This window comes from Lepus europaeus, chromosome 9, assembly GCF_033115175.1.
Source record: "Lepus europaeus isolate LE1 chromosome 9, mLepTim1.pri, whole genome shotgun sequence".
Classification (NCBI taxonomy): domain Eukaryota; kingdom Metazoa; phylum Chordata; class Mammalia; order Lagomorpha; family Leporidae; genus Lepus; species Lepus europaeus.
Window position 1 is genome coordinate 35982845 of NC_084835.1, and position 25181 is coordinate 36008025.

A 25181-nucleotide genomic window follows, 5' to 3' on the forward strand; every position below is an offset into this window, starting at 1 on the left:
CCAAGCCAAAGTCAAGAGCCTAGGATTCAATGCTGGCCTCTCCTGGGAGTGGCAGGAACCCAAGTACTTGAGCCATCAGCTGTTCCCCAGCCCCCAGAGGATGTACAGCTCAAAAAGGAAGCAGAGCCAGGTTCAAACCCAAGCACTCCGATATGTCATGCACATGTCTCAAGCAGACTGTTAACTGCTGTAGCAAGTGCCCCACCCCTGCAGGCAGATTTCCATCATAAAAGTTATATTTTGCTATAGGCTGCTCAGTCCCTCTGATGTCTGCCCTGGCTCTGAATGAGGGACGCTTTGGGGAAGGACAGTTTCCACCACCCAGGAGTTGGGAAACAAAACTCTTGATGGTCCCCAGCTGATGGTGGATCATAGCGGGTACTTAGACTTGGTGGATTCCAAGTGCAGCTCTGCCACTTTCTGGCTCTGTGAGTAAGAAGGTCTTATACCCTCCACTTCGTCATGGGAAAATGGGTCTGGAGTTGCTGTGTAGGTTAAGCGAGGTATCATATGCAAAATGCTTGAGCGTGTGACTTGTTTCACCCTGTCTGGAAGATGCGCACACTGAGGCTTTGAGAAGGTAAGTCACAGAGCAAAGCCAACCTGCTTAAAGTGGCTGAGGTGGGGCCTCCAGCTCCTGCTCTGTGTGCCAAGCTAATGGCTCCCAGAGGAAGACGCGGGCAGATAGAGAGCCTTCCTCAAAGGGTCAGAGCCCCTGCTGTTCCTTTCACGGCTGCCATACCTTGTGCTGCTCCCCCAACACCTGCAGTCCATCGCCCCAGAGGCCTCTGTGTGCTCGAGACACCAGCCCACATCCGTCCTCTCCTCTGGCACTCTGGCTGCTGCCTCCGAATCCCTTCTACCCTGCTACTGTGTTGTCAGAAGCCCCCCCAGGTACCACGGGCACCTGTTGGAGGCTGGAATGGGTCGAGGGATGTGCTTCAGCCTGCCTCGCACCATTGCCTCCCACACTGCACTCTTTATTTCCTCCTTGGCCTGCATCTCCGTCCAAAGGCTGGCCAACAGTCAGGTAGAAAAGTCCCCAGAGATACCTAAATGGCAGCCTTGCAAACAGCTGCAAGAGCTGTTAGGAGCTTTGTGCACTTGAGTCTGGTGTGCCGCTGGCTGCTCGCCTTGTTGGTCTGAATGTGCTTACCTGCGGACAGTAACGAAGGGGACAGTCAGAAAGAACTGCCGAGAGTCGATAGCTCAAGATTCCCTCTAGAAATGAATGGAAATCAGACCCGACTATTTCCTTTTTCAAAAGAGCTGACATTTTTGAATCACGAATATTAGAAATGGGTCAAAATCAAGAAGATTAAATTACATACTGCCCTAAATCTACATCCCGTCACCCTGCTTCCTACCTGTTCATAAATAGGTAGTCACTATCACAAGTTTACTTTAGGTTCTTGCGGATTGTTCAGTGTATTTAAGCAAAGGTGCATATCTGTCCCTAATCCTCTTGTACACAGAATACCTAATTCACTGTTGTGTACTGTACTTCTTCCCTCAACACGTTTTTCTCCCTCTCTCCTTCCCTCTCTCTATGTCACACACACATACATACCTCGAATAGTTAATAGAAAGATAAGTTTATTTTTGGTGCGAAAACCTTTGCAATGCATGTACATGAGAGGGGTTCTTTTAAAAGTTTATGGAAAATACATGTTTTATAAAAATTGTGCATGGATTTAAAAAAATGTTTGCACCAAAATACTCACCTTTTCGTTCCTTCCCCAGGAATTCTGCAAAATTGAATTTTGCATTCAGAGTTACTTCATTCTGTTCTTTATGGACGCGTGGCATTCCTTTGTATAGATGTGTCCAGAATGATTTAACCAGTCCTCTGGGACTGTCATTTGGTTGTGCCCAGTTTTTTGTGATTACAAACTATACTGTGGTGAATTCTTTTTGTGACTGTGTCCTTTTGCAAGTAGCTAAATATATCTGTAGGATAAATTCAAAAAATGGTTGCATCACAGAGTATGTGCAATTTGTATGGACTGTGCCCACTCCACAGTGTAGGTTTCCACACTGCTTCCCTAGCATAGAGTGTTAGAAAACTTCGGCCTTGGGCCAGCGCCGTAGCTCACTAGGCTAATCCTCCACCTATGGCACAAGCACCCCGGGTTCTAGTCCCAGTTGGGGCACCGGATTCTGTCCCGGTTGCTCTTCTTCCAGTCCAGCTCTCTGCTGTGGCCCAGGAAGGCAGTGGAGGATGGCCCAGGTCCTTGGACCCTGCACCCACATGGGAGACCAGGAGGAAGCACCTGGCTCCTGGCTTCGGATCAGTGCAGCGCGCCGGCTGCAACACTCCAGCCATAGCGGCCACTCGGGGGGTGAACCAACAGAAAAAGGAAGACCTTTCTCTCTGTCTCTCTCTCACTGTCTAACTCTGCCTGTCAGAATTTAAAAAAAAATTAAAAATTGGGCCTGGCCTTTTTGCTAACCTCCTAAGTGAGAAAGAAAAGATGTCTTGGTGTAGTTTCTTTCGTTCTTTCTTTGTTTTTTTTTTTGTTTGTTTGTTTGTTTTTGTTTTTTGTTTTTTTCCCCAGAAACCTCTTCTATAAGGTATACAAACTTCATGCATTTCATAAACAAAACTTTAGGAATATAGTGATTCTTGCCACCTTTCCCACCCTCCCCAGCTACATTCCCACCCTTCTTCCTCTTCCCTCTCCTATTCTCATTCTTACTTTTGACTAAAATCTATTTTCAATTAACTTTTTACACAGAAGATTAATGCTATACTAAGTAAAGGGTTCAACAAATAGTATAAAAAAAACTTTCCCTCAATAGTTTTTTATTTCTGTTTTGATTTCCTCTATGAGCCACTGTTCATTGAGTAGCGTGTTGTTCACTCTCCATGTGTTTGCATATGTTCTAGATATTCTTGAGCTGTTGATTTTTAGCTTCATTCCTTTGTGGTCAGAGATGATGCAAGGTATGATTGTGTTTGTTTTGGATTTGCCGAGCCTTACTTTATGGCCTAGCCTGTGGTCTATCCTAGAGAAAGTTCCATGCACTAATGGGAAGAATGTATATTCGGCAACTGTAGGATGAAAAGTTCTCTAGATATCCATTAGGTCCATTTGGTCTATAGTGTCGATTAACTGTTTCCTTACTGATTTTCTGTCTGGTTGAACTGTCCATTACCGAAAGTGGGATATTGAAGTCCCCCACTATTATTATATTGAAGTCTGTGTCTCCCTTTAGATCCATTAATATTTCTTTTAAATAGCCAGGTGCCCTGCAATTAGGTGCATATACATATACATTTATTATAGTCACATATTCCTATTGAATTGTTCACTTAATCATCGCGTAGTGCCCTTCTTCTCTTTTGTCTGATACCAAAATGGCTCCACCAGCTCTTTTTTGGTTTCTGTCAGCGTGGAATATCTTTGTCCATCCTTTGACTTTAAGTATGTATGTATGTTTGTTGGTGAGAAGTGTTTCTTTTAGGCAGCTATTCTGTATCTTTTAACTGGAGAGTTGAGGCCATTTGCATTCAGTGTGATTATTGATAAGTAACAACTTGGTCTTATAATTTTTCTATAAATGTTCCTATTGTTTACTCTGGATTTCCTTTATACTTTTACTGGGAGATTTTCTGCCTTCGCCTTCTTTCATAGTGATGACTATATTTCTGTGTGTAGTACATCCTTAAGCATCTTTTGTGAGGCTTGATGAGTGGTGACAAATTCTTTCAATTTCTTTTTGTTATGGAAGGTCTTTATTTCACCTTGATGAACAAATGAGAGCTTTGCAGGGCACAGTATTCTGGGCTGACAGTTTGTTTCTCTTAAGACTTGGAATATATCTCGCCATTCCCTCCTAGCCTGTAGGGGTTCTGATAAGTAGTCAGCTGTGAGTCTAATTGGAATCCTCTGAAATTAGGTGTTTCTCTCATGCACATTTCTTTGTTTTACTGTGGAGAGTTTGATGACAATGTGTCATGTTGAGGATCTTTTCTGACCATGTCTATTAGGAGTTCTATGTGCTTCCTGTACTTGGATGTCCCTTTTTTTCCTCAAATTAGGAAAGTCTTCTGTAATGATTTCTCTAAAAAGGCCTTCTAATCCATTTTCTCTTTCCACGCTTCCAGGCACTTCTAAGACCCTGAGGTTGGTTTGTTTGATAGTAGCCCATAGATGTCTAACAATATTTTTTAGTTCTCTAATTTCTCCTCTTTTTTTGGGGGGGGGGGCTCTAATGTAAAATTTTCAGAAATTTGTCTTCTAACTTGGATGTTTTTTTCTTCTTCCTCACCGATTCTGTTGTCCAGACTTTCCACCACATTTTTTGTTTGCTCTATTGGATTCTTCATTTCCATTTTGATTTCTCTTTAAAATCTCAGTTTCATGAGAAATTTTCTTTCATGTCATGTACACATTTCTTTAGTACTTGAATTTGCTTCTGATTACTTCTAAGAAATCCTATCATCAAGGTTATTTCTAATTCTGTTACAGGCATTTCTTCAGTCTCTGAATTTTCAGGTTCTAGTATTGAAGTGTTGTGTTCCTTTGGGAACATTAGACTCTCTTCCTTATCCGTGTTTCTTGAATTGCTTCGTTTATTTTTAGGCATTTGTGGAGATACTTGTTGGTTTATTTATTTATTTATTTTTCCTTGTGGTGGCTTTTAGCTTTGGAGTATACAAAGGGGAGCCTTTGCTTTTTCAGTGAATACTTTGAGGCATGTGCTGGGTGTGTCTAGGGAGCTCTGATCAGTGCCCCAGGGTATCAGGAGTGTTCAAGGTCACACCCATATTGGGTGTGATAATTCCTTTTTCATTATTTTATCAGAGTGGAGGTTTGTTCAGATCTGTCTCTGTTGTCTGCAACTCACTTCTTTAGCTAGCCCCAATGGGTATAATATCTGTTCACACTACCACAAAAACCACACACAAAGAATCTGTGCAGTCCTCAGTGTGAGCATGGATCCTGCAGCAGTGACCCTCACCAGGGAATCAGGGAGCCCGGAGCATGTGGAGCTGCCCACTGTGACTGCCCAAAGTCCCAGCCACACCCTGCGCCCTCCCACACATCCACAGTGTTTTCACAGTCCTGGCACAAAAGCTTCCCACAGTCACGAGCACCCAGACCCCTGTCAGTTCTCCCAGCCAGACTTGGGCATCTCCTCTCTGCTGGTTGCCGAGCACACAGACAGCTGACACAGCTGTTAATGCATGTCCAAAATGATGTCCGCCCTCTCTGAGCTGGTTTCAGGATGCCAGTGCTGAGTGGCCAGGGAGAGGGAATCATGTCTCCCTTTTTCTCTCTAGGTTGACAAATAGACTGTCCCCCCAGACTCTGACCAGGCTCTTTCTGCAGCTTTATCACCACTGGTTTGGGCTGCTGCAGCCTGGTCTCACCTCACTCTCCAAAGCTTGTGCTGAGGCTCTCGGCTGCTGGGGCCTTGAGTTGCGCACATCTACACCTTCCACGTAGAACCACAGCGTCCCTCTGATTTGTGTGGGGTTTCCTCTGCTGTTTTATCCCTAAATCTTCCCTGAGATCAAGCGCTATCTATTTTTTCTTTTTTTAACGATCTTCCCCTAGACTAGAGCGGTAAGCTCCCTCCCTATGCCTCCCTCTTGGTGCCTCTCCGGCAGTTTCCATTTATTAGGTCCCTATTATAACGGAGATTGAGCATCACAGTTATAAGTGAAGTTGAACTATTTGTTTTAACTTTTCTGTAAACTGTTAATATCCTCGGCCGCTTTTTCCGAGGGTTGTTGGTGTTTTTCTAATGAAGAGAGATCCCTTGTCGGCAAGGTGGGTTGCACATCTTGTCCCTAGTTGGCAATTTGCCTTTTAACCATGTTTGTGGAGCTGCTTTTTAAAGACGTATCATGGAATTTATCTATAGTTTCCTATTTCTCATCTAGATTTGTAGTTCCTGTTATTCTCTCCATCATTTTGCTAAGTACATTTATGGTTTCGAATTGTCATTGTAAGTAACATCTTCAATCAGATAGAATGTAACCTGGGGGATAGCGTGATATCCGAAGAAACGTTGTATCCCAGGTGGTCCCAAGTATTTGAAAAGTACTGCAGTCTGGGGCTGCTTAGCGAGGAGTTAGCTCATGCCTTACTAGAGCCTTAGAATATCACTCTTTGAGCAGAACACATTCAATCTGTATGTTAATGGAACAAGTAGCTGGCAAAGGCTTTTATGACACCATTTTGGATTATAAATACTGAGTAATAGGAGCAGTGAATACAATGTGAATTTCATTTCCTACCTCTCCCCCAAGACAAGCCAGACCAGCACGTCCCATTAGTGCTCCCAAGTCAGCAGGGTTGAGTCAGTGCCTTAAAACAATCGCAAATGAAGTAGAGTGTCCCTCAAGCACAGAGTCCCTCAGCCACAGACATGAAGAACATTCCAGGCTGTTGTCCCAGGGATGAGAGAAGTGCCTCAAAGCCCACAACTTGAAACCTTTTAATCCAATGCCTGGAGCCTTGGGAAGTCCTTTTGGAGCCCCTTTCTTGGAGGCAGCTGTGTTGTAACAGTTGCTACGTTCAGGTCTCTTGAACTTGGCAATTATGAAGTGACCTCTGAACTCTGGCTTATGTTAAAGAACTTGAGTCATCGCTAGGTATCTGTAAGGATGTCTCCGCAGATGGAACGTTGAGGGAGATGGAATATTGTCTTGAAGCAGCTTTTGTGTTTATCATTTGTTCATTTTCTCTCACCTTCCGGAAGACGTTAATTGCATGCAATTTGAATCATTGAGTATAATTCTCACTGTGGGAGTTAGATTTTTTCAGTATCAAGAGTAGAGTGGGACATCTCATCACCATGTGAAATCCACAAGCTTTTGCTACATTTTTTCCTCATTAAAGTTTAGTGCATTCTCTCTCTCCTTGTTTCCTTATCCTTTTTCCCCTTAGGAGCCCTCGCTTATCCAGGGTCTAACAGCTGTATACCCCAGGATTTCTGACAGCCCTAATGTGGCAATGGCTGTGCAGTGATCGCACACTGCCCACTCATCTCTGTCAGCTGTCATTTCTCCACTTAGGCTTAGAAAATACGCCCAGCAGAAGTGTATTTCAGTTTCTGATTTTTTTCTTGCTAAAGATTTCTTCCTGAAAAGACACCGTAGGTGTAAGCTGAGTTTTGCAAACTGAATCATTTCACATACAGTAAAAGAAACTTAACATCAAGTGAGTTGTTGTGTATGAAAGCTCTCAACTTAGAAACTTGGTTTGGGCTCCTTTCCCGGTGGAACCCCAGAGTTATTTCAGAGACTGTTTGAGGAAAAGCCTCACAACGCCCACAGCCTTTTCCTTCCATTGCTGTGTTTGTCACTTTCTGGAAAGATTTTGCCCTAATAAATCAGTCCATGTCTTTTTAACACAGCTTTCAATCATCCTCCTGGAAGACATGCAAACATTCTCAACTTCCTATTTATAAGTGGCTCTTACTCATCCAGGGTTTACTACACAGATCCAATTACAAAAGTAAATATTAATATGATTTCTGTTCTCAACAGCATGAGAATAAATGGGATTATTAGCTGGCATGCTCCTGTAAATTTAAATGAGGGCAGTCTATAAATCAGTTAAGATTGCTTAATTAATATGCAGTAGCAGCTCAGCCAACTGCCCCCTCTAGTCTGCAATTAGAATTTTGAGCCGCACACTGCTAACAAACTCCTTCTCAGCCTAATGTGATTAGGGAACCACTGAGCTTAATTTGAAGACAGTGACTTGGTTCTTAATCCGTAGATATCAACATTCGGTTACTTGGTTCGTTCTGGGTTTTCATGTGAGTCTGGGAAGAGTGTTATGATTCTCCTAGCTGCGTGTGTACCAGCAGTCTGAGTGTTGTTGAAGGCACTGCTGTGCAGTCAGCCAGGGACCCTGGATGAGAATAATGTGGCGTCCCAAGCTTGTCAAGAGAGATGCACTTGTTAACCCAGATGTCCATAGGCCTGGGAAAGCCCCTCTCCTGAAGCAGGCTCGGATGCCTGCCTTTGGAGGGGACATCCTGATGGAAGCAGTAATGCATGGAATTCCAGACATTGCAGTGTTGAGTGTGGACTGAAGAGCGGCTCTTTGCTTCTGGAAAGTACTGGCTACGTGAACTGTTCTGGAGATAGAAAACTATTGACCCATACCAGAGGTTACCTAAATAACTACTTGGAAAACCAGGAGGAGGGAGAAGTAGGCCTTTTTCGAAATTTAGCTATTCTGGGTGTTCTGTCTTAAGAATGTGACAGATTCCTGGAAGGGAATGGTGGAGTCCGAAGTCAAGAGATGTTCTGTTTGTCTTGGTAGTTGGCTACAATTTGTTTGAATAGTAGGCCTCTATAGGTTGAGTATGTATTAATCCTTCTAAAGCGCTGTCAGAGCAGCTGGGTTAGGGCACGCGTGTGTGCACAGATGCACACATGCACCATTAGTCAAGAGAGCCGATTAGCCACACTGGAATCTGTCACGTGCGAGGGCGGCCTTTGTGTTTGGGCTGGGAGCCTGGGGACTTGAAATTGACAGCTAGTACTGGTCGATGTGCAGTGCAGGCTGACGCAATGTATTCCACACATGTGTTCTGCTTCCTAGAGAGTAGAAGCTTTGATTTTTGAAAAGGTCTTTGTCTTCACAGTCAACCCCTTACTTCAAAGAATAGAAAGTTATCTTTAAAAAAATCTCAAGCCAAGAGCAGACTTTGACCATAAGCCTCATTGTGTCCAATGGGCTTTTTCAGGAGCCAGACTCAGGCATCCATGCTCACTCTTATCATGAGGTCTTAGGCACCGCACAGATCTGGACACACTGATGGGCTTGAGCCAAGGAGCTGCCGGAAGCCATACAGATTTGACCAGCTGCTGGAACCATAAGCATACATGACCCTCTTGACTTGCAGTCAAGCCTTTCTTAGAAATCTTTGTAAAACACTTGAGCCGGTGTTGGTTTTCAAAAAAGAATGAAGAGTGGCATCGGAAGCCTGTGTGTAGATAGGCAGAGATCTAGTGTCTGTGACTGAGCACCACAGTCATTTGGACGGCAGTTGGGGGCTGTGTGGTATGAAAAATGCATGTCTTTGATGAACAGGAGACTGAGCTGGGGTGGCAAGACGTTTAGGCTGTGAGAAATGAGAGCATTTAGGGACCAATAGATTGACATCTCCTATTTCATTTCCATTCTGCCTCACATACCCGTCAAGTTTGAACTCCAGAAACGATAGACAGAACTGGGCTGTCTCCTTGATCCCATCTGGTACTTTCTTGATAAGGTTGAGTTTTAGAAAACCATTGACTGTCTCTCACTGTCCACTCTGCCTGTCAAAAAATAAATAAATAAATAAAATAAAATAAAATTTTTTAAAAAAGGCCAGCACCGTGGCTCAATAGGCTAATCCTCCACCTTGCGGCGCTGGCACACCGGGTTCTAGTCCCGGTCGGGGCGCCGGATTCTGTCCCGGTTGCCCCTCTTCCAGGCCAGCTCTCTGCTGTGGCCAGGGAGTGCAGTGGAGGATGGCCCAAGTGCTTGGGCCCTGCACCTGCATGGGAGACCAGGAGAAGCACCTGGCTCCTGCCTCCGGATCAGCGCGGTGCACTGGCTGCAGCGCGCCTACCGCGGCAGCCATTGGAGGGTGAAGCAACGGCAAAAGGAAGACCTTTCTCTCTGTCTGTCTCTCTCACTATCCACTCTGCCTGTCCAAAACAAAACAAAACAAAACATTGAACACCGTGATGTTCAAACTGGTTCAAGTGGGAGAGCCCTTAGAATTCAGCATGTCAGAAAATCGACTTGAGATGGAAGTATTGAAACTTCCTTTCCTGCTTAGGTAATAAAGTGAATTTTGCTACAAGTAGAGCAGCCCAAAAGATGATTTAAAAGGTGAAGTTAGGAGGAAAAACTGGGGTTTGAGACATCTAAATTAGCTTCTGTAGTTCAAAAGAAGACTTTTGCTTCGACGCAGGTAGTTAGACAGTTTTGCTGCAACTTCAGAGAATGCCACAGTGTTTCTGAGAACTGAAGTTCTAACGGAAATGGAGCAGAAGACCTTCATATTCTCACTCAGGTCTGTGCAAGACAGTTAGGCTTCCTGTATTTGAGATGATGGTGTTAATAGTGCCTAATTCATAATGACTGTTTCTTATCTTATATGGGGTCTTACAAGTCCTAATGTTACTTTTATGGGCACCTTTACAATACCTACCAGTTAAGGTTGTTTTATTTGTTGATGTATTTATTTATTTTTAGTTGTCCATGCACCACAGTGGTTCTCAACCAGAGACAATGCACACACACAACGGCTGTGCTCCAGAGCTACTCAGCCAGAATCCCCAGGAGTGCACAGCTCAGGAAGAGTGGATATTGTATAAAGCTCCCTAAACCGGAGAGACAGGCCCTGCTGGTTAACAGCCACCAGTTGGCAGAAAATTGAAGAGGCAGACTTTTTGGGACTTTTCAAAACCATGGTAGTGCCTGAGTTGGTAAGCTCCAGCGTGTCCAAAACATACATGCTGCAAAGGGCAGTAGGGAGTAAGTAATTGAGGTAATGAGGAGGCCAGGAAGGGTCAAGGAGAACGTGTTAGCTGCCCTCAGTTCCCAAAGGCCCCTCCTGGGGTAGCAGGAAGTGAGAGGAAGAGGGAGAAATTGAAATGTAAGGTAGGGTCTGAGGGCATATGATGTGGAGTTCAACTGGTAAATACGTTTTTATTATTCCAAACATGATCCACTGCTTCATCTTTTTGCCTTTCTAAAGCACTTGCATAAGCAAAGGTTCATTGTGAAGAAATTATCATTTGAGACAATAGCTAATAGTTCATGACCCTGGAAATCTGTTTCATTCAAAGAGGGACTTTTGGGGTGGGTTAGTTAAAAGAGAACTGGACCTGGGTAGAAGAATGGAAGTCCCCTGCTCAGTGACACATGTGGGCAATCACAGATGTTTCATCTCCATTCCCTGGAGTTCGAAATTAGAGAAATGACACCTCTTTGAACATTTCACAGTTGGGAAGTTGAAAGGCATTAAAACTTGTGTTTTCTTTTCTTTTTCTTCAGAAATCCCTGCCTTTGCTTTTTTTTTTTTTTTATTCCCAGACACTGCTCAAGGTCAGAAACCGCTTTTCTTGAGACATCTCAGAAATGAGCCAGCTACAATACAATGTCACATGACAGCCAGCCACTTTCCTGAGGTCTAAAACCCCTAACTTGAGCAGGGATCTTCTCAAAGTTAAAGGTAGTGAAGTTGTCAGAAAACCTAGTGCCTTTTTCAGTCCTTGGCCCACAGCAGGACCCCAATAAGTAGTAAAGGAATAAGATAAATGATATACCCGCAGTGTAGTAGCTACATAAATAGAAGAGGAAGCAAGTGTTAGTAGTGAGGATGTAGGAACTATATTTGGTATCGAGAAGAAATGTAGATGGTATGAGCTCATGTTAATTGTTTAAAGAAGTATTTACTTTTTTTTGAAAGGCAGCTCATCAAGGAGAGAGAGACGGATGGGGAGACTGATGTTTTGAATCCACTGGATCACTCTCCAAATGGCTGCAACAGCCAGGGCTGGGATGGGCTGAAGCCAGCACCAGGAACTTGATCCTGGTCTCCCACATGAGTGGCAGGGTCCCAAGTACTTGAGCCATCTTCTGCTGCCTTCCCAGGCACATTAGCAGGAAGCTGGATTGAAAGCGGAGCCACTGGGACTCCATGCTGGCATCAAAAGGAGTGGTTTAACCTGCTGTGCCACAGTGCCAGCCCGTCATTATATTTTTTAAAATAGTAAAGAAGAAAATGCTCTGTCTGTATTTCGGTGGCATTGCAACAGCAGCCCCTGCTGGATTGCTTCTTCCGTTCTTGCCACTGAATAATCCATTCATCGCAGAGCAGTCCAACTCAAGGTTTGTGAAATAGACCGGACTGTGCCGCTCCACAGATGAAAGCCCTCCATTGATTTCCTGTGCTTGTAGGCACCAAGGGCGATTCTCTGTGGCCTGCTGGGTCTTGGACATTCTGGCTCTTGCCCACCTCTCTGATCTGACCTTCTGCAACCTTTCCCTGTTCTTGCCCATGGCGTCATTTCCATTCCCCTGCCCGGCCATTGCTGATTGTGCTCTCGAGCTCTTTAACTCTCTGTTTGATCTGCTTAGAATGATCTTCCCCTGGAGCTTCACAGAGCTGGACCTCCTTAATCAACTCTCAGATCAAATGCCACTGCCTCAGTCCCTTCCTCCACCCCTCGTCACTTAGGGCATCCTTCTTTTCTGTTGTCTTCATAGTTCCTGGCTTTTTGTCACTGTTGGTTTACGTGTGTGTTGTTGATTTTCCCCAAGAAAACAAATACCACGAGGGCAGGGGCCTTGTCTGTCTTGTTTATTCTTCTGCTCTTAGCCCTTCTGTGCGGATGACCAAGAATTAGTCAATTAAAAAATGAGGAAAAGGATGGAAGGGCATATCCCAAGTTATTATTAGTGATTATCGCCGGAAGGTTTGGGGTGATTTTAATTGATTTTTGTTACTGTTCATTTGTGTTTCCTGATTTTTCTGCAATGATCGTCTGTTACTTATGTCACGCTTTATACCCTAAATCCACTTCAACCAAGCTTAAGGATGTAGCTTCAGGGCTTGTAGCTGGTTGCCAAGAGTGTGCCGAAGCCACTGACATCTGTTTTCTGGGGGGAGACCCCACCCCTCCAGCCAAGGGTCAGCAGTCGGTTGCCCACTGGCATCTTGGGGAGGCGGGCGACGGCCAGGCAGCAAGGCGCAGATGTGTGGAGCTTCGTCCCCAGGTTTCTGAGCCTCAGCCCCAGATACGTGCTCTTCCCTGGCAGTCACAGAGTGATTTTGCTCTGGGGAAAACCCATCCTAAACAGCAGCACCTGGTGCACCAGCGTGCGATCCGCTTCAATACACACTGCTTTTTCCAGAGAGAATGTGGAGCCCTGGGCTCCCTCTGTAAGTGAGCAACTGGCTGGGCTGTGTCTGCTTCTAGGGAAGAAAAAAGCCACACGGTGGTACTTCCTTTCCAGGTCGCTTGACTGTCACAGTCATGTGACCACGAATGATTCTGTTTACAAATAGTTTTACGTTCAATGAACAAGGACTGCGGACTTTGTTTTGATTGTTTTTTCCATTTGTTAAAGGCTGACCTTGTGGCTCACGTGCCCCTCACTTCAGTGAGGGAGAGCACTGCTTGGGTCTGAATGATCGTCCCTGACTCCATGAAAGGAGGTTACCCTTAGCTGCGATGCTGGATGGCTGTGATTCTAGCTCATTTGTGAAGTCTGTAGTCCGTGTTGTAATGCTAACAGGGCATTCTGGAAATCTGTGCAGATGGGTGACATGGAAGAGAGGGAGGAAAGAATCTAGGAGTAGACAAGTTGGTCGCTCATTCAGAATCAGAGCTATTATCTCCAATATCAAAATCATGATTTTTGCCCATGGATTTTAACACTTTACATTCATTAGATTGTAATATTTTGGTGCATTTCATATCCATGTAACTTAAGTCTGACCAACTGATACGCTTTCCATTTAGGGAAAGGCAGTGATAAAAATAAAAGTTTATGTAACAAACGCCAGGCAACTCCTAGAAAACAATCATTTTTCTCAGTGCCGTGCAAGAATAGTTCTGTGAGACGTGTGCCACCAGTGTGAGCGGTTTCTGTTCAGAACCCCTTCTGGTCTGAAGTCACAATCCAGTTTATTCTAGAGCAGTGCCCAAATATATGATTGGTTAGTGCCACTTTCCATCTGCAAATAGGTACTGCCTAAAGCAAACTGCTTCCCACAATGCCGGGGCATCACTTTGGATGGCCTGCGGTTGTAATAGCCCCATATAAAGCTGAGAAGGAAAGGGCTCTTGGACTCCAAGTTCTCTTCCCTCCCACAGAAATCTCTGGCTTGTAGAGTTGGTTGATTTTTTTTTTTTTCTAGCTGCTTAACTCTGCTCCAAGGCTTTGTAGAAACATGACATACCCAACAAAATCATGCCAGGGTGCTGTTGATGAGCTGAGCAAAGGCAGTTCTGAGCACAGGTTCACTTACGCTGAGAGTCGGAATCTGGCCCCCAGTAAAAAAGCAGAGCTGTGGTGTGTGCGAGTGTTGCCTGGTGGGAGACGCCAGAGGAGTGGGACGGGTCCCAGTGCCGTGGAGCACCAGAAGGGTGCCGCCTGCTCGGCTGAAAGACACAGCAGTAGGGCCAGCCATTGTACAGCCCCTCCGCCAGATGAACAGGGACCCTTCTCTGGTCACAATAGCCATTCACGCTGAGCAGCCTCATTAAATATTCAGCCTGTGCTTCCGGCAGCTCATTAGGGCCCCAATGAACAGTGACGTGGAGGCTGGAAAGCCGAGGGCCAGCCAGCATCAGCAGGCAGAGGCTGAGTGAGCTGCTGATGGCTTTTCTGTTCACTGCCTGTCCTATGATGACCAGTGTGTGCTCCCTGCTTTGCCTCAAGTCCAGGTAAAAACAAAAGGAAAAAGAAAACAAAAAAAGCAAGCAGATGTCATAGGAGGGCGTCAGGTGCTTGCCTGGGATGTGGTTGGCAAGGGCCTCGGACTTTGAGTGTTTGCCCCCTTGTCAGCCCTCTGACCCCTTTACAGAGCTGTCTGAGGCATGGGGGCCTTTTGCTAAGTGCAGACAATGTGGTGCTGTTGTGTACTTGGGTTGCGGGATGACTGCATTGGGGAGGGTTCGAGATGTGGTTCTGAACTTAGTGCTGGGCGGCGAGAGGAGCAACTTATCCCCCTGTAAAATACCAAAGTTAGAAATATTGTGGGGGAAATGCTAGTGGTTTGTGGAGCAGGTTCACTGTGTGCCCAAGTGTTCACATATCTGAGCATTTCCACAGTAAGCCTTTCCCTGTGCACTTTCCAGGTTGGATGTGGTTAGACTAAAACATGGGTACGCAGCTACTTTGGGTTCCTTCAGTTAGCTGAACGTTGTCCTGACCCACTGTTACTTTTTTGTGAGTTTGCCTTCAGTGCTGTGTGATGTTTAAAGCTGGGGAAAAAATCTATGAAAGAAGAATTGAAAAATGAGGAACTCAGACAAGTGTCTTTCTCTGGTCTCTCTGTTGACATGGTTTTCTCTTGTCTACACAGAAAATGTTTCCAGACTGCTCATTTCTATGTGGAAGATAGCAGCTCGCCTCGCGTGGTCCCCAATGAGAGCATACCTATCATTCCCATTCCAGGTAAGTCACACACTGCTCGCTCTTCCCGCGGGCTGGTTGTTTGCTCTTTTGTTCTCAGTTCAGTGTGAGAGCCACGACAACATATTGTTGCAGCCTTTTAGAGCCTGCCCAATCTGAAAGACCACTCACTAAGGGTAACGTGGGAAAATCTTGCTCCTTCAATATCTTCAAGGTAGTAAAATGCTCTTTAAGAGGGATAACCGTGAGCCAAACTAGGTGCATCTAGGGAAGGGAGGTAGCAGTAGAAAGGAAGAACACACAAACACAATATGTATCATCTACCTGGATTAAATTTCACTTGGATTGGCAATTTGTTCTTAAGTGTTTAAATCGCAGTTTGTGATAATTTTTTGAAAGGGGAGTTTTCTCCTCTGAGATGACGCACTCTGAAAGTATCTTAATGTGGGAAGTCTTGGTTCATGGGGACTGTATGTGGAAGCCTGGAGACACATTATTGGTCTGGTGTGTGTTATTCATCCTTTGGAGAGAAGGCAGAACTCCAGGTTAGTGTTACTGGCTGAGAATGGTGGAATAAACTGTAGTGAATTCCAGCAAATGACATACTCATTGAGAAGTTAAGTAGTGGGTGACTTGTAACAGGACATGGCATGTGTAAAGATCTCGCCCACCAGTTTTATCTGGCATTTCTTTCCTTTCGATAGATGTAACTTTCTGTGCTTCTTAATGTACATCTTCACATACCTTACACTTCTGTCTCCCTAACATTATTTTATAAACACACGCGCTCCTTGTAGCCTTGTATTACAGTGCCCCCACCCATATCCGTCGCTCCCCCATCCCGCTGACCTGCATCATTCTCTAGAGCACTTTTTACCAACTCATACACTATACATTTTACTTATTTGTGTGCTGTCTCTCCCTTGCTAAAATGAGAGCTTTGTAAGGGCGGTGCCTATATCCTCGGCGCTAGAAAAGACCTGCCATAGGAGGTACTTGTTCACTAATTGCTGAATCAGTGAATGGAGTAAATGAGTGTTAGCAAGACATCCTTAAAAGTTCCTACAAGGCTGTAGCTGTGAAGCTCAGAGGAGCAGTCATTGCCTTGGTACCAGGAAGGATGCTTCTGTTTGCTGATTGTCACTAGGTGTGGTTATGGATGGGACCTTATCTGTCCCTTTTTATGTTTATTGATATTAAGTCATTAGATATTGCTGAGGTTTTCCAGTGTCCTACTATTCATTCTGGTCAGCTTCTCTTGTTAAACCTTGTCACACAGAAACAAGGAGGCCAACAGAAAAGTCTGTGTTTAAGTTCCTGTTGGATCATTTTGTGGCTGCTGAAATGACTCCCATAGAGGTGTTACCTTAGCCTTTGATCTTTGGTCAAGGAAAGTGCACTCTGGCCCTGAGAGGACAAACAGCATACAGGAATGAGCAGTCTGTATCCACACAGGCTAAGTAGTGTCATTGCATCTCCTGGATTTGTGCAGTGTTCGTTTTCCTCTCACATCTCCTAGAATATGTGTTGCCTCCTGCAGAACGGCTGGAAGCCACTCTCTCCTCTGACCTGATTGCTCTGACCAGCTCCTCGTTGGGTGGCAGTGCAACTAAAATCCACTTTTAAGCAGTTAAGTGATGGGATAGGCACACTTCTTGTGCCTTTTTCCAATTTTTATTTTCTTTGATCACTGGATTAAGGATCAGAAATGAGGGTTCTCACGGGATGCCTGCCGTCCTTGCCACTTGAGACAGCAGTCAAGGTCAAATGAGATGCTTTGTGTCAGAGCCCTGTGGAATCCATAAATTAGGGTAGAAGTGTAAGTTGTTGAAAACTTCTCCCAAGTCATGGTATTGTTTAATCCAAGTAGTCATGGAGAGAGAGCATTTTCATGCATCTTATGTCAAAATTGTCCCTAACACAGAACTACAACCCCCGGCTGGGACCCGCCCTGCACCGCCCTTTGTGTGATCTTGAGAACCCTCAGGTCACTTGTCTGAAAATGCCATCCATTGTGCCTGCTTTGCCGCATCTTTGAGTAGGTGCAGGAATTGCTTTTGAATGTTCTCTATTTTATGAGCATCAAGTGAAAGACTCAGAATACAAAGACAATTTTTAAATGTGTGTTTTCCCCCATTTGAAATGTGGGTCTCTCTTGATTCATACTCACTGGGATTGTAAGTGTATGGAGGAAACATTTCTTCAGCAAAGTCCATGGTTTTCATTTGTGCCTCATTGGCTGCAGGAGGTGCACTCTTGTCGGGTTGCAATGTGTTGGGAAAAATGAATTACTCTAGATTTAGTAAGGCAGTGTGCTGGTACAGGGCTTATCGAGTGAAACCATGTTGAGGCGAACCTTGCTTTTTCCTTAGGTTTCCATACATACCATAGTCCTGCTAGGAGCACACATAGAAAAATGAACTTACTTCATTCTGCCCTAGGAAACAGTCACCCTCAATGGCTTTTCTTTAAAGCCTTTCAGTTTGATCACGGTTTCTTATTAAATGAAACCTTAGAGACCTTTTTAACAGTTAAAGCCGTCAAGTATTTTCCTTTTTGAAGCACTTGTGACACTGCATTATTCTGTTTGTTCTTACAGTTTCTTGTTGCAGCAGTACAACCATGTCTTACATGATAAAATGCAGTATGAGGAACATAATTTTTAATAAATCAAGTTTGTTATCTGATAGAGTTAAATGAACTCTATTAAAGCTTTCACTACAACTTTCCTTTAAAGGAGACCCCCATAGGATTATTGTAAATCATTTACCTCCAGAATTATCTAATTGTTCTTAGTCCTAAATAAAGTAAGAGATTTATAGAGTTCCTACAGGGTACTTACTTAGCCCATTCAATCTCAATTATATTTTAATCCTTGCTCAAATCCTAATAACAGCAGTACTGGGCCTCACATTTATGAACTGACTATATAAATCACTTAAGCTTTTCATTTTCAGCAATTGGGGTTTATTATTTTTTTATTATTGTTATTTTGGAAAAGGTATTTCTGGGAGCAGGTGCTTAAAACACTTGCATTCCACATCATTGCCTGAGTTCAGTTCCTGACTCCAGCTCCCGATGATCTCTTCCCACTAATGTAAACTCTGGGAGGCAGTGGCTGTGGCTCGCATTCCTGCCGCCCGCAGGGAAGACTGGATTGCATTCATTCCCAGTTTCTGGCTCTAGCCCTGGCTTGGCTGTGACAGGCATTTGGGAAGTGAGTCACCAGATGAGAGCACACCCTCTCTGGCTTTGTTTCTCTCTCTCTCTGCCTTCAAATAAGTTAAAAAAATGTTTTAATACATTTCTGGAAAGCTTCTAGGAAAGTGAACCAATGTATGTGTTGAAAATGTGTGCAAAGAGTGAGATTAAAATTTTTTGTAAGATTTAGTTTAGATATTTGAAAGACAGAGTTACAGAGAGTGGTAGAAACAGAGAGAGAGAGAGAGAGAGAGAGAGAGAGAGAGAGAGAGGTCTTCCATCTGCTGGTTCACTCCCCGGATAGCCGCAATAGCCGGAGATGCACCAATCTGGAGCCAGGAGCTTCTTCTGGGTCTTCCACGTGGGTGTAGGGGCCCAAGGACTTGGGCCATCTTCTGCTGCTTTCCCAGGCCATAGCAGAGAGCTGGTTGGGAAGAGGAGCAGCCAGGACTAAAACTGGCACCCATATGGGATGCCGGTACTTCAGGCCAGGGCTTTAACCTGCTGCGTCACAGCACCAGCCCCAAGATTAAAAATTAAGGTGCAAAACTGTTGAAAAAATAGAGCCCCAGGGTCATCATTATAGAATACCCAATATACTCTGTTCATAGATGCTAGTTTACAGTTAACCTTTTTAAAATATATATATATATATATTTATTTATATCTATATATATCTAGTATTGAGCATTTACCAACTGCTCTGTTTATTTTTACTACCATCTTTTAGAAAAAGATGCAGTTGATATGCCCATTGTACAGATGAAGAAATCGAGGCGCAGACATTATCTAAGTTGCCCAAGGCTACATAGCTACATGGTGCAAACACTGGAGTTCTCTGTATGCCTTGAAAGCACAGATGTCTAGAAATGGCTCTGTCACCTCTTGGCATGCTGCTGTCACTGTTTTGATATGCAAAGACTTCAGATTCCTCAATTGGGTATTATTTCATTAAATCGGGGCATGTTCATGTGTATGTACTATTCGCTTTAGGATTTTGTTGTGTTTTTTGAGTTCTTGATCATTATCTTCCTTTCACCAGCACTGACTATTTGCTTCTCCATTTAACATCTTGTTCTTGCTAGTTATTTTGTTTTCTTCCTTCCTGAGAAACAAACTTATTACTCAACAATACTCGAATCCTTTTGCAAAAACAGGTCTGTGTGAATTGAATGACTTAGCCGTTTACAGACAGGTTGAATAGGGCACAGAGAAGAATACAAAAATCACCTTTCAGATGATTTCTCTGTAGTTAAAATTCATAAAAGAACAACTCTGGTCTATAAATCCCAGAACATACAGGGGATCAGTTGACTCACAAGGATTATAGAAAAGGCAAAAGAGGAAGGAAAGCTTTGTCGACATTTTGATATCCATTCCTTGGAGAGCAGTTTCTAGGACTAGTTGAAGGATTTCAAGTTACTATGTTTACTAATCCTAATAGAAATTTAGGAATTTCGACTCTTGAATGTGTGTCCTTGGTTTAACAAAGCAAAGGCAATCTTAAGAATGGACACACTTGGGGGCTGGCGCTGTGGTGAAGCATGTAAAGTCACTGCCTACAGTGCCAGCATGCCATATGGGTGCCAGTTCGAGTCCCAGCTGCTCCACTTCCGATCCAGCTCTGTTATGGCCTGGAAAGCAGAAGAAGATGGCCCAAGTCCTTGAGCCCCTGCACCTGCAGCCATGTGGGAGACCCCGAAGAAGCTCCTGGTTCCTGACTACGGATTTATGGAGCTCTGGCCATAGGGGTCATCTAGGGAGTAAACCAGCAGATGGAAGACCTCTCTGTCTCTCTGTGTCTCTCTCTCTCTCTCTGTCTCTCCCTCTCTCTCTGCCTCAGCCTCTCTGTAACTCTGCCTTTCAAATAAAATAAATGAAAAAGAAAGTGGAGCTGGGACTTGAACTGGAACCCATATGGGATGTCTATGCTGCTGGCCTGGAGTTAAAAAAAAAAAAAAAAAAAAAAAGGACATACTCTCCCCTCACCACGGCCTCCCCCCCGCACCCATAGAAATTTGGGAGACTGAAAACAGTGGATAGGGGCCCTTAGCCACATGTGAAAGGAGCTCAAAATGCAAGAGTATGTATCTAGCATGAAGGTTGTGAATCGCAGTGCTGGCTCCCTAGCTGATAAATAGGAAAGGTGAGGACGTCCTGGCCGGGCATAAGTGAAACTGTGACCCTGACAGGAAAATGAAAGGGGCTTTGATTCTTACTGTTTTTCACTAATGGTTTTTCACAAATCATATGTTCCATGATTACTGGTTTCCCATTTTTAGGGAATGGATGTGTGAGGAGGAAGCATAATTGGACAATATAGTGATAATAATAATAGTAACAATGTAGGGACTTCTGGATATTTTTTTTCAAGTGGTAAATAAGGTAGCAAGGTTTAATAGAATATGTCATCCATCAGGATGAAGGGGCACCTCTGCAGACAGATCAGAGAGAGGAGTGGCCGGTCATTCAGATTCAAGTAAAGCATGGTGACAAAGTTTAATGAAGACAGGACACCTGACAGGCCAGGCAAGCATCTCAGCAGATATCTGAAAGCTCAGAGTGCATTCTGCATGCAGAAGTCAGACCTGCATTCTACCCCGTGAGATTATGGGTGATGTCTCTTGAGGGGGGAACATTAGCTAGGAAGATAGAAATTAGCCTATGTGTATGGAAGGGGCCTAAAAACAAAATCCCTGTGGAAAGGAATGCAGCAGCCTCAGAAGCGTGCCTTGGGTTTTCTTCTGAAATAACAAACTTGACTTAGATTTTCAAAATAAATCTTTAAAAAAATATAACTTGAGGCCAGCGCCATGGCTCAATATGCTAATCCTCCACTTTGCGGCACTGGCACACCGGGTTCTAGTCCCAGTCGGGGTGCTGGATTCTGTCCCGGTTGCCCCTCTTCCAGGCCAGCTCTCTGCTGTGGCCAGGGAGTGCAGTGGAGGATGGCCCAAGTGCTTGGGCCCTGCACCCGCATGGGAGACCAGGAGAAGCACCTGGCTCCTGCCTTTGGATCAGCGTGGTGCACCGGCCACAGCGCACTGGCCACGGCCGCCATTGGAGGGTGAACCAACGGAAAAAGGAAGACCTTTCTCTCTGTCTCTCTCTCTCACTATCCACTCTGCCTGTCAAAAAAAAAAAATATATATATATATATATATATAAAACACTTGAATATTTTCATTACATTTTCAAATGAACCATTACCTACATAGTCCATCTATAAAATAAATTCACTGCATTATATTACTTAATATTTCAGACATTCATTATAGAGAAACTTTTAAAAGTCAGAGCTTAGCTCATGAAATTATGCTGTTGATAGAACACATGGCAAGGAGTTCCCACAATATGAAAATATCCTTACAACTGCTTTTCCTCTGGAAACTGGGAAATCTAACGTTCTAATAAGAGCATTATAAAGCAAAATGTTGCTGCTAACCAGTAGCTTCGAAATCAAGAAATGATTCTTTCCTTTAGAGCAGTTAAAATACATCTTAATAATTTGAAGGTCACTGGCTTCAGCAGGGTGCCAGCACATGAAGAGATTTTAAACATGCAGCTTAAACCCCTTGGGATTAAACCAACCTTGTTGGCATATTTTATTTATACAGAGATTATCTCCAAAGGAGATTCATTGGCCTTTTGACTATTAGGAAGCCTTTTCTTTGTTGACTTCACTTTGTCACAAATGAAAAGAGGTTCCTTCTTATGTTAGGAAATAAGATGTTCCCATCTCCACAATGCTTCGTTTATGCTAACAGTCTGACTTGGGCCAAAGTATTTGCCGAGTCCCAACTCGGGAACTGCAGTCTCTATAATGTTCTTCTATTTGCTGTTTGCTTTACTTTTCTAAGTTAACAGAGATGTCACCAGGCACAAAATGAAGTCTGCAGATGGCTCGTGGGGGCCTGAGAGGACAGACAGGAGGGAGGCTGAGGTCTGCTCACTGGAGGTTAACAGTACCTGGAAACAGCCCAGTTGTGAGGACTGGGGTTGGGGATAGAAGGAAGGTGGCTGAGTAAGGACAGAATAGCACTGATTGGAGGCAGAGACTGTGTTAGGCCTTGACATGTTCTCTCTGCCCTCCATCAGTCGGTTGGAATTTGAGCTAAGGTTTCAAAATCAGCTAAGAGCTACATGAACGTCATAGCGATAGCTTGCAGAGTGGGTAAGTTAACTGGAGAAAAAAAAAATATATATATATACACACACACACACACACATATATATATACACATTGATACACACACACACACACACACACACATATATATATATATATATATATATATATATATATGAAACTTTCAGATTAAACAAGAAGGAATCTTACCTTAAGCAGAGCTTAAGCCAGTCAACCCCAGCACCTAAGCTTCTTGGCAGGAAGGTAGTTACTATATTGTCTCTTGGCATCTTCAAATTGACCATACTACTATTACGAGTTTTCTAGGCAACTAAAGTTTAAGCTTGAAGACAAAGCACATCATTTCCCCCAAAAAACCTTAAAGTGTTGCAGCCATTCAGGAAGTGGACTCTCTCAAAAAAATTTGAAAAACTAAAATCTTGTAACTAAGCATAAATAATCATATTTAGTAGTAATTATCCCATTTTTATGTACTGGTTATTAAATATATTAAATATTTTACAATAGAGTGATCTAGGGATAACAGTAGTGATCTAATTTATGTGTAATTTAAACCTTCGGTATGGCACAAAGTTAGAACATATGTATCATCAGATTAACCAGGATAGGTGCTCAGATGAATTCCTTGTCTTCATCAACACTGTGATGCTTTGGGAATGAAGACAAACAGTATAGCATAGAGCATAATGGCATAGGCTTTGGGTTCAGTAAAGCTAAGTTCAGATCTCATCACTGCCATTAAATTGACTATGTCACTTTGCAAAAGTTGCCTCAGTTGCCTTATTGGAATTACAAAGACAATTATGTTTATTTCACTGAGTTTGTGTAAAGATAAGCGTATGATAAACATCTAGCATAATCCCTTGGCAACCTGTAAGGACTAAGTAAATGAGGACTTTGTTCTCACTGCATCACATCTTTTTTTTTTTTTTTTTTTCCAAAGATTGATTTGTTTACTTGAAAACACAGAGTGAGAAGGAGAGGCAGGGAGAGGGTGGTCTATCATCTGCTGGTTTACTCCCCAATTGGCCGCAGCAGCTGGAGCTGCACCGATCCAGAGCCAGGAGCTTCCTCTAGGTCTCCCACATGAGTGCAGGAGCCCAAGGACTTGGGCCATCTTCTTCTGCTTTCCCAGGCCATAGCAGAGAGCTGGAGCAGCCGATATGGGATACCGGCACTGCAGGCGGCGGCTTTACCCACTACGCCTCAGCACCAGCCCCTGCATTGCATCCTAACAGTCTGCCTCCAAACCTGCAGTTAGTGAAAACACCTTACTTTGATTTTGGCCCACAAGTTTGTTCTGCATGCTTCTCCCATCAGCACCACCACACCAGTGACATTTATTCTCACTGAAGTCATCAAATCTATCCTATTCTAGCATTTTTAGTCTTTTTTAAAAAAAATACTTATTTATTTGCAAGGCATAGTGATGGGGTATTGGGCCAGGAGGGAGAGATCTTCCATCTGCTGGTTCATTCCCCTAATGCACAGAAGCCTGGGCTTCTTGCAGCTCAATTCACAGTAGCTAAGATAGGGAATCAACCAAGATATGCATCTATTGCTGAATAGATAAAAAGTATAAGAATAAAATGGGCATTTTATGATCTGATCATTGTTTTTAGCCCTTGTCTATACTCCTGTGGAATGGACAATGCTTTCTATTTGTTGACTCTCTTGGTTAGTGGTGCATTAAGCCTGATCTTAATTAGTCTTTTATTAATATCTATATTAATAAAAAACTGAAAAAAAAAAAAGAAACAAAGAGGCCTGAACTGGGCTAAGCCAGAGTCATGAGCCGTGACCTTAATCTGGGCCTCCCTCCCACATGGGTGGCAGGGACAGAAGTACTTGAGCTGTCATCCACTGCCTTCCTAGGCACAGTAGCAGAAGGCTGGATCAGAAGCAGAGTAGCCGAGGCTTGAACAGACACTGTGATACGAGATGCAGGCATCCTGAACAGCAACTTAACTCACTGCAGCACTATACCTGCCCCAAGAGTTGGTACTCTGACCATGCAGTCACATACCGTTCTTGCCCTCACTTTGTCACGTTCATGTCTTGCGCATGTCCAGCAGAGACCATCTCCCTAACACCTGCCTGAGTCCCAGGTGGTCACTCTCTGCTTCATCTAGTTGGTTCCCATTCTCTGAGTCAGAGCTCCCATGGGTCTGAAGCCAGCTTTCTCTGATGAATAGCAGCCTTGGGGTAACCTAGGAAAACTTGCTTGCTCGATGGTCAGAGGAGTATGAAAATAGTAGCTATCCTTTTGAGTGCACGTTAATCAATGTGATGTGCATGGAAAGTACATAGTTCCTTCTTAGTGCTGCTCACCTCCTCCGCGATCTTTAAATGAGATTCCTGTGTTCAGGTGGAAATGTATGCATGTCTTTTTCCAACATGTAGGATTTTTTAGATACAAACTGAGCAGGTCATATCTAGGATACTTTTCTCACTGCCTGGCCTTCTGCTAGTTGCATTATTTTTCTAATCATCTTGTTCATGTTTAGAGAATTGATGGGAAAACACGACAGTTAAGACTTGCAGTTAGTCACTTATGGCTTTAAATCCATCTTACTGTAGAGGAGAAAAGAGGGATGACCTCTCAGCTATCCATCTTCATTGAAAGAGAAATAACGTGTTATCTGGGTGGCTGGCATTGGTCAGTGCAGCATGCACGTGGCCGTTTTGTGATGCTATCAGTGGTGCCCAGC

The 25181-nt window shown here is 43.9% G+C and overlaps 1 protein-coding gene across 3 annotated transcripts in view; it reads left to right on the forward strand.

Moving 5' to 3' along the window:
- The window catches only part of PTPRG (protein tyrosine phosphatase receptor type G), a 777325-nt gene that overhangs the window by 708668 nt on the left and 43476 nt on the right, over positions 1-25181 (forward strand). For all 3 annotated transcript variants that reach the window (XM_062201187.1, XM_062201189.1, XM_062201188.1), the window contains one exon: positions 15070-15161. In XM_062201187.1, coding sequence (XP_062057171.1) covers positions 15070-15161 — 92 coding nt within the window. The remainder of the gene's footprint in view (positions 1-15069; positions 15162-25181) is intronic.